Source organism: Anser cygnoides, chromosome 9, assembly GCF_040182565.1.
Source record: "Anser cygnoides isolate HZ-2024a breed goose chromosome 9, Taihu_goose_T2T_genome, whole genome shotgun sequence".
Classification (NCBI taxonomy): domain Eukaryota; kingdom Metazoa; phylum Chordata; class Aves; order Anseriformes; family Anatidae; genus Anser; species Anser cygnoides.
This window is the reverse complement of record NC_089881.1, coordinates 14,200,129-14,216,647: the sequence shown is the minus strand read 5'-3', so window position 1 is coordinate 14,216,647 and position 16,519 is coordinate 14,200,129. Positions and strand designations below refer to the sequence as shown.

The 16,519-nt window shown below is 37.2% G+C and overlaps 1 protein-coding gene across 4 annotated transcripts in view; it reads right to left on the bottom strand.

The window, feature by feature from the left end:
- ATP13A3 (ATPase 13A3) overlaps positions 1 to 16,519 on the bottom strand; it is a 58,502-nt gene that overhangs the window by 25,753 nt on the left and 16,230 nt on the right. For all 4 annotated transcript variants that reach the window (XM_067002033.1, XM_048076870.2, XM_067002034.1 and 1 more), the window contains 9 exons: positions 11,589 to 11,682; positions 9,130 to 9,303; positions 8,094 to 8,264; positions 7,700 to 7,770; positions 3,772 to 3,852; positions 2,865 to 2,934; positions 1,900 to 2,034; positions 1,014 to 1,086; positions 133 to 264 (listed from right to left, as the gene is read on the bottom strand). In XM_067002033.1, coding sequence (XP_066858134.1) covers positions 133 to 264; positions 1,014 to 1,086; positions 1,900 to 2,034; positions 2,865 to 2,934; positions 3,772 to 3,852; positions 7,700 to 7,770; positions 8,094 to 8,264; positions 9,130 to 9,303; positions 11,589 to 11,639 — 958 coding nt within the window. In that variant the 5' untranslated portion in view covers positions 11,640 to 11,682. The remainder of the gene's footprint in view (positions 1 to 132; positions 265 to 1,013; positions 1,087 to 1,899; positions 2,035 to 2,864; positions 2,935 to 3,771; positions 3,853 to 7,699; positions 7,771 to 8,093; positions 8,265 to 9,129; positions 9,304 to 11,588; positions 11,683 to 16,519) is intronic.

The following is a 16,519-nucleotide window of genomic DNA, read 5'->3' as shown; positions in this document are numbered from 1 at the left end:
GCGTAACTAATTGCAAGAACATACACAATTGAAGCAACATAAGCACTTCTACTAGAGCACGCTGCAAGCTAAGCATGCACAGATATGAAATAGTGTTTTTAGCCACACAAAAGCGTACCAAATTGTCTTTACCTGTTAACATGCTTTCATTTACAATGCAAGTACCACTGAGAAGTACTGCATCACATGGCATAATTGTCCCATTAGATGGAATCAACATGATATCTCCAGGCACAAGATCGGTGGAAAGGATTTCTTCTATTTCTAAGCATCAGAACACAAACAATTTTACCTGAAAATAGCCACCAGCTACAGAACCCAATAGATCCTCACAGATAAGATCCAGGTGGTGATTATAACCATATATAATCTTATAATATAAGATTCTATTCCACTTTATTAATTGCACTATGAAAAGTTTTTAAAAAGATCAAACAATAGCCACTGATAAAACCAGTTTTATCAGGGATTAAACCCTAGAGTACATAAGTATAGTTTATCGTAACAAAAAAAGTAGTCAAGATCATTTAAAAAATATTAGCAATAAAGTTCATTGTAAAGACAGAAGTCCAATACAAAGGCATGCCTTACAAAATGGAATCTCACATCACAGCCTAACCATCTTTGGCTACTGCAGCATCCAAATGAGCAGACGTCCAGAAATTAATTTGAAGCCTCTGCTGTGTAATAAAATGTAATGGAAACCCACAGCATGCACATTCTGTAGACCAAAAAAGAAATTACAATGATAACCACATACCTGGAATGGCAGGTATGAGAACAGGAAAAGCACCTCATCTAGAGCAAACCCAATAGTCTCTAAAAATACCATCCAGAAGAATAACGCTAAACAGATGACTACCCTATCTCAATTCCACTTCACAAGATCTTATTTTCTCATGCAGTTTTGCTAAGAAATGCAAACATTTCAAGCTGATCAAAGAACAGATATGATAACACTCACACGTAATGGGCAATTTAAACTCAACAGTCCAAACACCTGTGAAATTTACCTTGATTTCCTCTGCAGACAGAAACCCTGACAATGCTGTGAGCTGCTACCATGTCATGTAACATAACATATTGCTACAAGGGAAAGAAAACATGTCATTATTTCGAAGCACAGCTCCTCTTCTTCTAAATGCACATTATATCTCTACAAGCAAAAATTACAAGATTCTTTACTAATACTTTTAGAACAAAATATTCCTTGAAACATTTTTTTTAAATTGTTTATGAAACTATTGGCAAATAAGGTTCAAGTGCATCAGCCTGTACAGGTTCCTACTTTTAAGAGCATTCTGCAAAAAATACACTGTCACAAAATATTATTAAAAAATTTGCTCCTTAACATACATAAGCAAAAACTGCAGTATTTGTATGAACTTAAATGAGGGAAATGATTTATCTTTTTCATGTGTGTGCATGTGTCTCTGGTCTGAATTCATGGGCTGCAATTTAAGGATAATTACTACTTTCTTTTTTATTGCCTACTCCTAAGTCTACACAGAAAATGCATCACTAACTTCATCTACAAGTTTGGCTGGTGCTCAATTACATCAGACTTTTCAAATAGAAGGAAACTATGCAAGATGGAACCAATACAATCAAATTCAACTTCCTATATAGATTTGCATCTGAGTTTTACTTAAGTGAGGCAATATTTCCGTTATCTGAGAAGGAGGCAGGCCAACCTGCTGATTCAACAGCATGGGAAGTCAGCAGAAAAGGGACTCAAGAGTACCACAGGTCCAAATTCCTCCAGATCAAAGACAGAAAATCCCTAACAAGATTCTACCTATATACTTCTGAAAAATTCTTAAAGATTTGCAACCAATTTCATATGAAAATAGCCTGATAAATAAAAGCTGAAATGATGCATGTTTTATTTGAACTTACCTTTCTAATGGTGTAGAGCGAGCTAACAATGGATATTACAGACATGATCACAATTGCTAATGCATAGTAGTGATATTCATCAGTGATCCACAATATCACACTGAACAACTGAAAAATGTAAAAAGGATTGAGAACCTGGAAGAATGACAGAACAATAAAGTTACACCAAAAGGTCACATGCTTTCTCAGTCAGAAGAGTTCAAATCCTCCTCAACAGAAGACAGAAAACTATCAGTCCTTTACACCTGATTTTTGCCTGTTTTGCCAAACTGCTCCCTCTGTTTCACTGACTCCTCAACCCTTCGGAGGTACAGTTCTCATTAAAATAGCACATGAACACATACTTTTAAGATTGCATGCACCTTCCCCTACACAAAGCAAAATTATAGATAATAACTTCCAAATTACTTTAAGAATTGTAACTTACAACACATCAGATATTTACTTTTTATTAGTAAATATATTCTTACCCATCAGCTCAGGTTTGAGAGTTTTTGTTCAAAATGTTCTAACATGTATTACCACATGAATAACGTGTCAGTTACTCAAATCAATTTAATACAAGGAAAATGAAACAAACAAGAGTATATGGAAAAACAAATTTGATTCAGTGAGTAAATTGTAATGCATGATCTCCAGGCTGATAGTGCAAACACAGTCAGTGGTTTTAAGTACGAAATGAACAATAAGAAAATAACATTCATAATCTCACAAATAATTCTGACACTTCTTTAATGTCCTTAGTAAGGCAGTACATTGTAAACTCTGAAGAGCTTGCAGCAAAGGCCTCTTAAGTTTGGAGCTCTTGAGAAAAAAAAGTCCATATCCTTTGGCTTTACATTGCCGGGCTCTGGAGGAAGGTTTTCATTTCATGTTACTATTTGAGGACTACTCTAAGAGCCACTGTACTCCAAGTAACTTTTAATTATACACTTTTTTGTGTGTTTGTAAATATAAGATCTTACCTCCTTAATCAGAAGCTTAAAAATGTAAGGCACTTTCACAGCAATTTCATTTACTCCATAGAATGCTTTCCTGCATTAAAGAAGTATCAAAAAGACACTTAAAATTTTAAAGATCTTATTCATTTTTAAATTCCATTAGCATGAGAAAGTATAAAATATCATTTAACCCATGGCCCTTTTTACCACATTTATCATTTCAAAAGGCATTCATCATAAAAGGTCTATCCAGTGAGATATTACACATTTCAAATATGAAAGTAATATTTATTTCAATTGAAACTGCACCTTCATTTTTAGGTTCTTTCACAATGAGATTTCTCTATACAGTGTGCACAGGTCCAATCTTAATGAATATGTCATTCTGAAAGCCAGTATGGGGTTCTAGCTAAAGCTCAAACAAATGTTAACTCCTACCCTGAAGTAAGATACTGTTTTCATGGTTCTGTGTCTTAATTTTATCCTTAGCATAACGAAATGCAAATCATGAAAAGGGGAAGCAAGAAACATTCTGATAGGATCTGAGTTGGTTTAATGACATGAAAAGCTTCATCATGTCAAAGTGTGCTCTTAAGGACTTGTAGGAAAAGCCACAAATCAATAGAAAGTGGAAGGATCAAGCAGATGCTTCCATATTTAAAACTCTGAGAAAGTCTCATTTGGAAAAAGAACAACAAGGAAGGCAACAAAACCCAGAAGTAATTCAGAATGGTCTCAGAGACTGGTTTTTACCCAGCGTACACATAGGAAAAAGCAGAATTCCCTACATCTCCTGACAGCCTTCTTTGAAGGAAGTTTAAGAGACTGTCTGTAAATACTAACCACTCTCAGTTGCCTTCTAATGCTATTAACATTTGAAGCAAAGGTAATTGAATGAAAACAACTCTTCCCTCCAGTACTGTAACATTACCTGTACTCATGCATCCCTTTCGTCAGCCCTCTGCTGTGTTCATTATGAATTGCAGAACAGAACGTAGATTCATCGAGTCCTCTAAGTAACGGAAAAAGTCAATGAGTTATTTCAGAAACCTGGTATTTAAAATCAAGTGTACAGCAACAAGAGAGTGCTGGGCCCTTGCCAAGAGCTACACTGTATTAGAAAAGAACAGTCTATAGATTAATGCTTTTCTAGCTATTTTTGTCATGTTCCTATGGATATCAGCGAGATGTTAGAAGCGTTCCTCTTACTGACATGTCTTACACCGAAGGATAGTCATACCTTCATTTCAGTTATGAGCTACATGTCAAAAACTAACTAAAATACTAGCCTAACTGGCATTCAAAAGCCTGTTAAAAGAATATGTGAACAAGTTATATAAAACATATGAAACCAAGAGGTATTATTGTTTCTTCAAATTATCTACTTCATTTACTTCTAACAAGTACTAGAAGCATTTCAGAAACAGTATCAATCAATTTATCTGATAGCCCTATACTGAAGCAATTCTGCAGCTATCACAATTCTTGCTATCCAAATTTTATCCGTGACTAGGTAAAAATACAGTCTACATTTCAAGTGCTTCCTCAGCACTGGAAGACTCATCTTCATAGGACTCCTACATGGTGCAAGAGGAAATACTATGATTTAGAAGACCTGCAGGTAAGAAAGCATACCTGAAACAATATCATGTTCACCGTTATGGGATTGCTGCAATTAACAAACTCATTAAGGACATATGTCCAACGTTCAGATATATTATCTAGCAGATATGTTTTGGATGCACAGGAAAACATCATTGCCTTCCAAATGGTTTTCACAGACATGAAAAAACAGCACAAGGTGTTTGTGTTTTTTTTTTTTTTATATTGTGTAACCATTAAGTTACCTACTAAAAAGGATTCAGAGATGTCCCAGTGAAGAAAAAAGATACTGTGCATAGATAGTACAAATTATTTCCATTCTCTAGAACATGGGGAAAGAAGTTAAACAGCCTCACTACTGCAAAGACTTGGACCATGTTTCTGGCAGCTTCTGGTAACACCTTCATATTCTCTTAACAATTTGTGTGTGTAAATCTGGTCACAGGTTTACCAGGTTTCCCTGAAATATTTCAAGGTCAAGGATTTTAAATATTTTTATATCAATATGTAATTGTCTTTTCATAACTGTGCCTTTTGCCCCATTCTGTCTCAAACAATTTTTCTTTTTCCTGAAAAGTGGGAAGTGGGCTTAGGAAGGGCCCCTGAAACAAAGTGCTTTATATGCAATGTGCTTTATATGCAATGTGCATATCTGCATGTGCAACGTTCATGCTATGACAAAGCTTTTAGCAGGGTGTTATCTCAGTCCCTAGCTCCGGTTCTCAGCATACACATTATCTTCCACTCTCCCTTTCGCTATTTAGACCCGGAACCGCCTTCTACTCTATTTTCTCCTGGAATTTTTCCTCAGAAGCTCTTCTCTCCCAGTTTTGCCCAGAAAAGGAAAGTATTTCAATTCTCAGTCCACAGTGAGAGAAATAAGTATCTCCACCTAAGTGTTACAGAACTGAATTCCCAAGGCATTAAATAAACCCCTTTGGGCACATACTTTATTACATAAAATACTCATCAAATCACCAAGGGATTCATTTGACATTAGCTAAAACAAAACAGACATACAGGGTCAAAGCTGCATCCTCTTTGGTATGTGGCCAGGTCTGATTTAGTTTAAGAACAATTACACTTGCGTTTCCTGTGTTTAAAACAGGGATCTTAATGTTACATCACTATGAAAAGAACAATGATACAAAACTCAAGCTCTCATAACTGAATTAGCTGCCTAAGAAATCTTAATTTGCTTCCCTTCTGTATTGTGATAAGTCTTTAATTATGTGATCACACTGTTCTGTCTTCTGGATACCTCCATAATCAACTGCACAGAGTAAACTTATCTTCATTATATGGTATTGTGCTTGGATGCCAACTACAACTATATTGTTTGCCTTGGGATTTTATTACAAAGCCCTCTGTCTAGTGTCCCATTTCTTTACAAACTGATTCTCTATCAGGTTATTAGGTAACACTGATTTCTGTTTTTACGTAAGAACCTGAAGAGTAGCTTAAGAAAAGTATCTCAGTGAAAGCATCTAGTCTGGATGTAATTCTGAAAGGCTTCTCAGAATATTTATACTCGTAAGTTCAGCTATTATTTCCCACGTGGTATCTAGAACTTCACTACATGATCATACCTAATTCACTTTAGAGAGAAGTTACACCAAACTCACTCATATATGACCTTGTACAAAAGTGACTTAGTACTCTACAAGTCTCAGGTGTGTCTCAGATGAGGCTCTTTCCCTTCTTCATTATCCGGCTGCTAAATACTGGCTTCTAGAGCTCAGCTACAGTACCTGATTAAACCAGTGGCCAGGCTGAATGGTTACTAACACATCACACAAGTGAGAATTTGGCATATTAGCAAGAATGTGATTGAATGAATGCTCACAGAACTTCACAGACATATCTAAGATTTTTCAGAGGCTTACAACTTGGCTGAGTTATCACAAGGACATCAAAAGGCACAGTCAAACAGTGAGCAAATACCAAATTTCAAGTCACAGCTTTCATGCTAAGGAACAACGCTTATTACTAAACTTGTGGGGTTGTAAAAATTTCGCTTGTACCCATTCTCAGCAGAAAGTGTAGTTTCAATTTGGTCTTTTTAATCTCATCTATGGGAAATATTCTTTTTGAACAGTTTATACACCTGTAGTGTTGCTAAATTTAAACAGGGCCCCATAATGTAAAATGACAAGCATCACTACCTGCACCGGTATAATTCATGAGGCTTAACATAAAAAATGTATACAAAGCTATTAATTATTTACACACAAAGTGAGACATTTCCACCCTCCCAGACGAGTTCTCAATTTCGTAACTGCCTGTATTATGATCGTTTCTTGTAATTGTTGTCATTGCTGATAACTTTCTGCACACACTTTTATATATTTGCACACACTTTTTTGGAAAACAGAAGAAACATCGACAGAGTAGGTTTCTTCTTATAATGTTTTGGTTACTTTTCCTTCAGTCACTGGTCATTAATTTTTTTCTATATGCAGTGCTTTTCTACATGATGGCTTAGTGCAGCGATCAATGATTCAAGTCAAAAGGAGAGGCTACATTTCTCATCGGGACTTCTACTTTTGAAAAGTGGTTGTCAGAAGTGGAGAAGCCTGCGTTCATTTAACTTGTTAGCACTATGGAAAGGCCTCAGCAGCAGCACCAGAAAACAGAACTTTGTTCTTCATCCCTGATGCCATGCAACAGTGCTGCTGGTAAGAGAAATTACAGCACTTCACATTCAGCAAGCACAGCTGCTTTAGCCACTAAGAGGCATTTCTATCAATGCAACACACCTGATACTGTTACTGAAGAGCCATCAGTTTCAGCTCAGCTGGACTAAATGTAGCTGCACAGACCTACACAAAGGTGAGCAACAAGGTATGCAAGTGAATTCCCCTCTTCCTAGATACTCCTTCTGGATCTAGCTCAGCAGCAACTCAAAAAACAACATATTCCATCAAAAGTAAAGTTTTTACAAGTTTATAGGAGAAGAACTGCTGCCTAAAATCAGTTGCTCAGATTCTCATACACACCTAGAACAGGCAAGAAGCCTGCAGTGGCATGACGCGTGTCACCCTATGTAAGTCATGCTCAATAACGGTAAATTAAGCGAAAGCATTCTTTAACAGTGTGACTCTGGAAAATCTCTCTCCTCTCAGAGTGGTTCAAAGACTCAATAAGCTGAAACAGCTAGTCAGAATATGATATTATTTTTCACCATGTTTTTAGGTAAGTTATAGTTACCAAAAATGCAGTTTGAAGTAAAATACAGAAGGAAAAAGTATTCTTACCGTACAACATCAAAACTTTGAACTGAATCATTCCAGAAATACTTCACACTGTGATGCGTGAAATAACGAATCTGCAAGGGCAACAGACATCAATATTAAACTGGCACCACTTAGCACCTCTCTTGTGATTGACTTTATTTTGGACAGTGATAGAAACTGAATTCAGAAAACCTACACTGAAAACTGAAAATTTTTCTTTCAAAATAATCTTTCAGAAATTCCACAAGGTTCAGTAGTAAGAGTTACTGAGGAAAAGATCTCTGTTCCACCTAAGGAGCCAGTTAGCCTTTTAGACAAATGAAGTAACTCACATACTGTACTGTGTATGCTTACTCTAGGTAATATTTGCAGATCCTTTGAAAGTTATCAACTGTAGTACTGAAGGTCTACTTACAGGCAAGTATTTTTTCAAATCGTTTTTATTTTCTTCCGCAGCAGATTCACAGAAATGAACAGCATGGCCATTTGAAACCTTGTGTACAATAGGGTTAGGATTCTGTAAAGGATTGGCTCCCAAGGAAGGCATAACGCGAACTTTTGCACAAAACCATATCTTGAATTCATCCTTAAGGAGAAAAAAATGAGAAAAGGTTGATTAAAACAGCATTTCAACACCACATTACTGCAGTGGCTGTAGTAAAGTCAAGCAAAACAAGTCAACAGGTGACAGTCTATACAGAACTAAAGAAGTTATCTTCAACTTAATATTAGATGACTTAAGAATACATTTCTTTCCACAATTCTGAAAGAATGTTTTCTGCACTGAAAGGGTTGATTTTTTTTGTGGCTTTTTTTTCTTTTTTTAAAGCCATGAATCTTAGTACTTGAATTTTGACATTTTCAGCCCTTGAAAAATATTACATTTGTTCTGTAGTAGATGGGACTACGAGATTTCTATGCATGCAGCTTCACCCACCCCACAACCTAAAAGAACTAAAGATATACCTGATGATTATAATGTAATAAGGGACTGCACATAGCAATAGTGGAGGAAAAATATAATCTGAAATCATACCACACTTGGACCTCTACTTTTACCTTAATTTGGCTAATATAACATTGCTGACCAAGACAGGAAAAAAACTGAAAATCGCGTATCAGGTTATACAAACAAGGTAACTGCTCTGTAACCTTTGATGAAAATGGTATCCATTCATTTAATTCTTAGAACTCAAAATCAAAACTTTATTTTCACCATGTTCTCTGCAAACAGCTGTTAGTCTTCCCATATGGGCAGCAAGGCTATGTATAGTAGCAAGGAGCATAGTTCTGCATTACTATAAAACATAATAAAAACAAAATCATATAAAAAACTATGAAGTTAAATCACATCTACCTGGCAGGCAAGAATCTGTACAATTTAGCACGCAGCAAGAGACATGAAACAACTCCCAACTTGCAGAAGCACACCCCCGTATCTATAGACTTACGGTTGTTCTCAGCAGAACCACTTCACAGTCTTTAAGCGTTGTCCTTTTGCACGTTGCTTTCACACGCCACTCAGGCATCCAGTAGAGGAGGAGGAGAAGAAAGCCACCAGAACAGATCACTCCTACAGTAACTAGCACCAACTTCCATCGACATAGCTCATAACCATAGATCTCCTGTATGGAAACAGAAACAAATAACAAGCAATGAGCCTGGAGCAGAGAAGACAGAGGGGACCTCCCCAACATATACAAGTAACCAAAGAGAGAGTGTCAGGAGGATGGGGCCAGGACCTTTCCAATGGTGCACATCAACAGGATAAGAGGCAACGGGCACAAACACAACAAGTTCCATCTGAATATGAGAAAATACTTCTTTATTGTAAGGATGACAGAGTGCTGGCATAGGCTGCACAGAGAGGTCGTGAAGTCCCTATCCCTAGAGATGTTCAAAAGCCACTTGTGCATGATCCTGTGCAGCGTGCTCCAAGCGACCCTGCTTGAGCAGGGGGTCAGACTAGCTGATCTCCAGAGGTCCCTTCCAACCTCAGCCAGTGTGTGCGTGTACATGACTCAGTCTTAATTGTTCCAGCTTGGGAAGCCAACATTAATTTTTCATAAAATGCAATATTTAAAGGGAACCAAATTTCAAAACTATTTTCTCGTTTTCCTCTTCTGGAGGAGGAAAAGATTTTTAAAAACTTACTACATGATGGGGAGGTAACAAAAAGGACTGGTTGGCTCAGTCAGCAATACAAAGATCTGTAAAAGCCCCGCAAATGCAGAACATACACACTGTTTAAAACACTTCATTATAGGACCTGTCTCCTTTCTGGACTGCTCCATTAAGATGTAGTCTGAAAACCTCACCATAAGTCTCAGAGAAACATCATGTTTTTGGCCATGACCAGCACACAGCACAAGCAAGTTAGGCATTTAAGAAAAAATAAAAGCAAGCACATTTGGTTTTTCTCAAGTGTAGGTTTTACCAGATTAGCATTTGATTAGCTAACATACACAGTTTTGGATTACTGGTGAGAACAGATTTTCATAATACTTTCTAAAAAGCTATGTAAAAATTGTAAACTTGTACGTTTGTAAAATATTACTTCTTAGTAAAGGAACTGGATCATTTTGTCTGCTATTTAACAAGAAATGCTATTGTGAAACATTAAGAGACCACAAGCAGCACTATCCAAGGTTATGTACCTTGCACCAGCCGGAAAAATCCTCTTCTCCTATTAAAAAACCCGCAGAGTATTAAGTGTGCCTTGGTCAAAGGCATGTACCAACTTCACCTGATGACAGCTGGGAACAGTACATAATTCAGTGGCTTACTAGATGCCGTGCTACATTCCTGAGTTTCACATTACATCACTAGATTATATTTCCTGCTGCAAAATGGCAATGAAGTTTCCCATTGAGTCCCATCTGCATTGTTTGTATTAACACCAACTTTTTGCATACTTTTGAGAATTTTCATTAAACAATATTATGTTTACTAAGAAAACACTTTTCAAGATGTTTGTTTCGTAGCCTTCTCAGCTTACGAAAAACAGAGACCAAGCCCATTATTCTCTGATACCCCCAAAACACTGGAGGCAATATTAAATTCTTACCATGAAAAACATGGAGGTGAAAGATAGAGGGAGAGGTTAATGCTTCTTTTGGGACAAAACAAAGTTATTCCCTCCAAAAAGCATTTATTTTAACGATCAAGACATAAGCAGTGCAATTTGACTTTCTGATGTCAGGTGCATTTACCTACTCTGTCTGAAAGGTGCTCTAATGAACAACTTTTCCTAGCAGTGTGCATGAAGAAAGAACAAGGAATTCAACTTGCAGGAATTCATCTTTTTAAAAACTAGAATCCCTATATAGCCCGAGTATTTTCTGCTGTCTGTAAAAAGGACTGGAAATTTAAAGTTCAGCTGGTGCTATATTTGTCAAATCTAACTGCGGCATCTTTCAGGAAGAACAATAAGAGATATCTTTGCTCCACCAGGAAGTAAAGTTTAAATGATACCAAACACCCATAAAACTGCTCTCCACGTTTTAGGGAGTGGGGTCTTACCCGAATAAACATGAATATGCAAGAGTAAGCAGAACTAGATTATGGATAATTAATTTGTTTTAAACAACAAGAAAAAAGCTCCAGAGTTTGGAGAAAATAAAAAATACCTTGTTCCACGTCCATTTTCCTTTAAAAAATTGCTAAATAACAGTATCTGTTATCTGTTGGATTGCTGACCTAAACACAGCCAACCCAGCACCTTTGCAAAGGCTTTCAGCAAAAACATTCCTTATCCCAAGATTAGATTTCATAATACCTGAAAAGATTAGAAGTACAAAATTCTTGTTTTAAACTGAGACAGTATGCTTCCTGGTGGAATATGCCCTGTCTAGACAAAATCATAATCTGTTTCTTTCACTGTATAAAAATAGAGTACAGAATTACTTACCATCTCATCCTCCTCTGCTTTATTGACAAATTTCTTTTCTTCTTTCTCCATCTTTAGTATGATATGGAACTTCTCAACTTGAGATATGGAAGACCTTTAAAAACAAAATAATTAAAAATCAAAGCAACGTTACTGATTCTATACCTAAGTATTAGGATGATTAGAGGTTTTTTTTCCTTGAAGTGCATACCCATAAAACACACTGACAACATATGAATATAGATCTTGAATTTGCACTGTACTAGTTTCCAGCAGTAATGACCCAAAGAGCTCCAGTAAAATATCAAGATTTAACACAGGATGAATATAAGTGAAATATTGCAGAAATGGCTGGCTTTGACAGAGAGAAGTGCTTGTACTGATTTACCTTACTACATTCTACATATAACAAACTGAGAGGGGTTTTTTTTGTACATTCTACAAGCTTCACGATGGAAATGTAAACTAAATCTGTTACAAAAAGCTTAAAAATAGGTGAAGATTACACACTCCTTTCATTCTACGCTGTAATAGCTTCAAATCAGATGGTTCCAGAATCCAGGCTATCCTCAAGGAAAGGTGTTGTAGCCCTAAGATGTGCATTTCTCATTGAAGCAGAAAATTGGTATGTGTTAAAAAAAAAAAAACAAAGGGCAGAAAATAAGGACAATGCTAGAAAGATCACATGGTCTTCATGTTCCCAGCATAATATTTCTAAATCAAGACATGCTTAATGGTTAATTAGTCTTTTGCCTGTTTTCCTCCTTTTTTTTTTTTTTTTTTTTTTACTATTGTTTTGAGCAACCTGATCTAGAGGAAGGTGCCCTGCCCATGGTAGGGGAGTTGGAACTAGATGATCTTTAAGGTCCCTTCCAACCCAAACCGTTCTGTGATTCTATTATTTAAGAGTTTGCTTCTGATAGCAAATTCCTGATAATTACAAATCTTGACAGGTGCTTTGAGGATAGATTATAAACACAAGTTTCACGAACACAGAAAAGCAAGAGAGAATATCAAGACGTCTACGTGATGAACGTATTGCAAACAGATCCCCATTCCAACAGGGAAGGACTACAGACAAAAGGCTACCACATACTACAAGGCTCACCAGAACTTTCAGCATCACAAAGAAAATCAAAGCTGCCAAGTCCAACAGTGAAAAAACACTGAATAGCCAGTGCTCACCTGCCAAAGTGTGGATGGATTAAGCATCATTCTTGCTATTGACACTACAACCCTTTTCTCACTTACTGCACATATATTAATCTGTCTAAAGACAGACCTTTTTACCATAGCACATAAATACTCCTCAAGCATTAAGGATGCACTTTAACAGCACAGCTAGTATCAAGGTTATTGTAATTGTCATTTTTCAGACAAAAAGAGATTCCAAAAAAAAATCAAGCTGAAAGCCATCTACTTAGCTTCACCTCAGCTGTCCATTGAAAGCTCGGAGACAACTGTTCAGATACTTAGCATTAAGTAGCATTATGATAAAAGCACAACTATTACCAGGTTCCTTGCTATCATTAAGTCCTTGACATTTTTGCTCCTCTCAAAGCCAGCCCCTGGACTGAGGCAGATCAATTCAGCAACGCCAACCTCAACAAGTCCTTGCAATCCACTCCCACATCCAACATCATCACATCCTTGCATAATTTGAGACCTACTGCCATCTTTCTAACTACGCCAACAAACAAAGGAGGAATCCAACAATGGTTTGCTGCCCAAATTCACACCTCCTCTGAAATCTGTTCCTACCTCTGACTAAAGGTTTAGTGGAAGAAACACACACACAAAGCTGAAAGCTGCACCACAACACGGGGCTCTGCTACAGATGAGAAACTCGGCACTTCGGTTTGTTTGGTGAAGCTTTTTTTTTTTCCTGTATCACAGGAGGCTGATTTGTTAACAACTATCCCCTTTGATAGAAAGCCCAGCTTGCAGTTCTTTCGTTAAGCTGAAAATTTTCTACTACTGTCCAATACTGAACGCTAGGACTATCTTTCTCCTCGCAAATTAATTTGGAAACTGAGCCAAAAGATATGCATTACTGATACCTCCTCAACTGCTATGTATGTTACGCAAGTTCTAAAACACATTTTTGGCTAACCGCTACTTTCATTCACTAAGAAGTTTTATCATCTGGGGAAAAATATTTATGGAAATCAGTTAATGAAGTCTGTCCTAAACCTATACAGGGTTGCTACAAAACCTTATGAGAACATTTTTTGAATTAAGTCAAAATTTTTATGTACACTACACAAATTACACACTTAATGAAAAAAAAAAGTCACGTACCCAGAAAAAGTCATGTATTTACCAAGTGATGTTTGTAACAGACTTCACAGTTCCATGGAGAATTTACTACATCTATCAAACTTGAACTAGTCTGCTCCTACACAGACAGGTATTCCCTGTTACATACTGCAACATCAAAAACCGTGCCTGCAGGCTCAGCCCCAGCCTTGATAAACAGACCTAGCTACAACCATACTCGATACAGGAAAGCACCGGGTTGCAAAATAAACGTTAACAGCTTGCAGACCAATAAACTTAAACGGAGTGCTTTCCCTTCAGCCAATACATCAGGACAGGCAGCACCGCGGGCACAAAGATGACTGCTGGAGTTCAGGGCCGTCCCGCAACAAGAAAGGAGCATCAGGCTGTGAGCCCAAAGGAGCACGAGGGGAAATCTCAGCACTTAGACCGACAGCAGCAATTCCTGTGTTTTAATGAGTTCTTTGAGCAGCTGGGTAGAATCACACAGGGAATACACGAGGAACATTAGGAAAGGCTATTTCTGAATCACGTCATTAGCTCGATCTGCATTGTTTCATACAAACTCACCTTCTGAGCAACGTTTAACTAATACATGCAATCTGATATCTCACATACTGCCCCAAGTCTTCCTTGCTAAAGTGAAACACAGATTTCTAACCTTAGAAATCATTAGAAATCTTTTCTTAGCTGGTAGACCCTGAAAATCATGACTGTTCAGCAATGAAGAACAGTACACTTTCTTCTCTGAACTTATCCCCTCCAGCACATCATCAAGCCATGCTCAGCATCAGGGGTTCAAATGCTAGCTAACCTGGGTTTGCTTCTCCCTAACCTCCCAAAAGCTAGAGGTGACCACCACCACAGGGTTGCCTTCCCTGGATTCAGACCTCAGGCTGCTGCGTCGGACTGAAGAAAGTAGCAGCAGCATCTCACCCTACCACCGTAGGGATCTGCATTCAATCTTCACTTCCTTCCTCCTATGACGTGATGGGAAATTAAACATTTCAATACATTAAATAATTATTTAATTAAAGACTTAAATGTAAGCCCTGGACTTCTCAACCTACAAGAGTATGCCAGCTTGCTAGTACTTAAAGTGAGTACAAACTCGACTCGCAAGAAGCAGCGTGGACTCAGCAGTATTCAAATACCAAGTGCCTCTGATCCAATTCCCCAGAGCGAACACTAGAGAAATCCTCTCCCCATTTAACAAACCAAGAATAGCAACATAAAGGCAATATCTATTCATTTTTGAAGGAGCCAAAAAACAATGCAAACAGTGAAAGTTACCATTGCTCCACTGCGCATAAGCTTGGGTAATTTTTATTCATTGAGCTATTGTATCAGTCAGAAAAGTAGGAAGTATCAAAAAAGCCTGTCGCAGAAATGCTGTTTGCCACAGGCTACGAGAATGAAATCACTCAGTCTTTTAGAAGAACAGATAACGTAGGTATAACGTTAACAAATGGCACAGAGAGCAGCTGAACGCTGACTAAATTATAAATACTTTTAGGAGAACAAGCTTGAATCACAGCCTTCAGCAGTAAATCTGCAACTTTATTAAAACGGCACATACTTCAGAGCTAAAGCAGATCACAAATAGATCGTTGGAGAAATTACAGCAGTATGCAGAGCCCTAAAACTACATGCATCCCCAAAAAGCAAAGAAAACGTTGCATCTTTTCCTGAATTATTGCACTGATAACTATGTGTTGATCTACCCTGACTAAACAACCAGGATGCTAAGAAGTTTCACCAAAATATTTATAGGCAGTTTGTAGCAAGTGTAAAAAGGTGCAAATAAATTCATAGCAAACTGAAAAATGTTAAGAACCACAGTGAGTCTCAATCAAGAAACCTGAAGATTCTGCAGGTCCTAATTTCTGAGGACTGCTAGCTTAGCTAAGTCAGCTAACAGGTGGCATAATTAACAAAATATTGCAGTTCAAATCTTATCTGCCAAGTTTGATTCAGGGAGAAGACATTTTCCCTGTATTCTCCCCAGCGTTTGTCCCAAGTCTGTAATCCTTAAAAAACTAATTCAGCTTTAGTATACATCAGTGCCATCAGTTTATTCTTCCAGTTTTTCAGTTCAACTGGAAAAATCATAATGGCAAAAGAAAAACGTCAAGGGCTGGAAAGACTATAGTTACAAAAACAGAAACTTGATTCCTCCTGCAGTTACTGGATAATTTAAAGTAAGTTTCATAGATGAAAATAAATTTTGACAGCTCAAGACATAAAATCCATGTATGTACACTCATAAAAAATATCAAGTTTCTGTCTATATATTTATACTGTGTGATCATTTGTCTATTTAAAATACACAACTAAATTTACAAAATTTTATCTTACACATTCTCTATTTTATTGTTTTTAGCTATCTGTAAAAAGCCTGAGATAACTCAAAGTTTCTCTTACCCCCAAGCAGCCTAGCAGCCGTCCTCTGCACTTGCTTTTGTCATCATGAGTTGTGAGGCCGTTCTTAATAACTCAGACCCTATCTACAAGGGAAGTCCTGACAAATGAACTATTTTGTCTAAAATCTAAAAAAAGTCTCCAAGGGCCTTTCAAACTGTTATCAAAAGATTAACATATCAAAGAAAATTTGGCACTGCTTGGAATGTGCTTTTTTTTTTTTTTTCCTCTGCTGTGCACGAACAATTGCA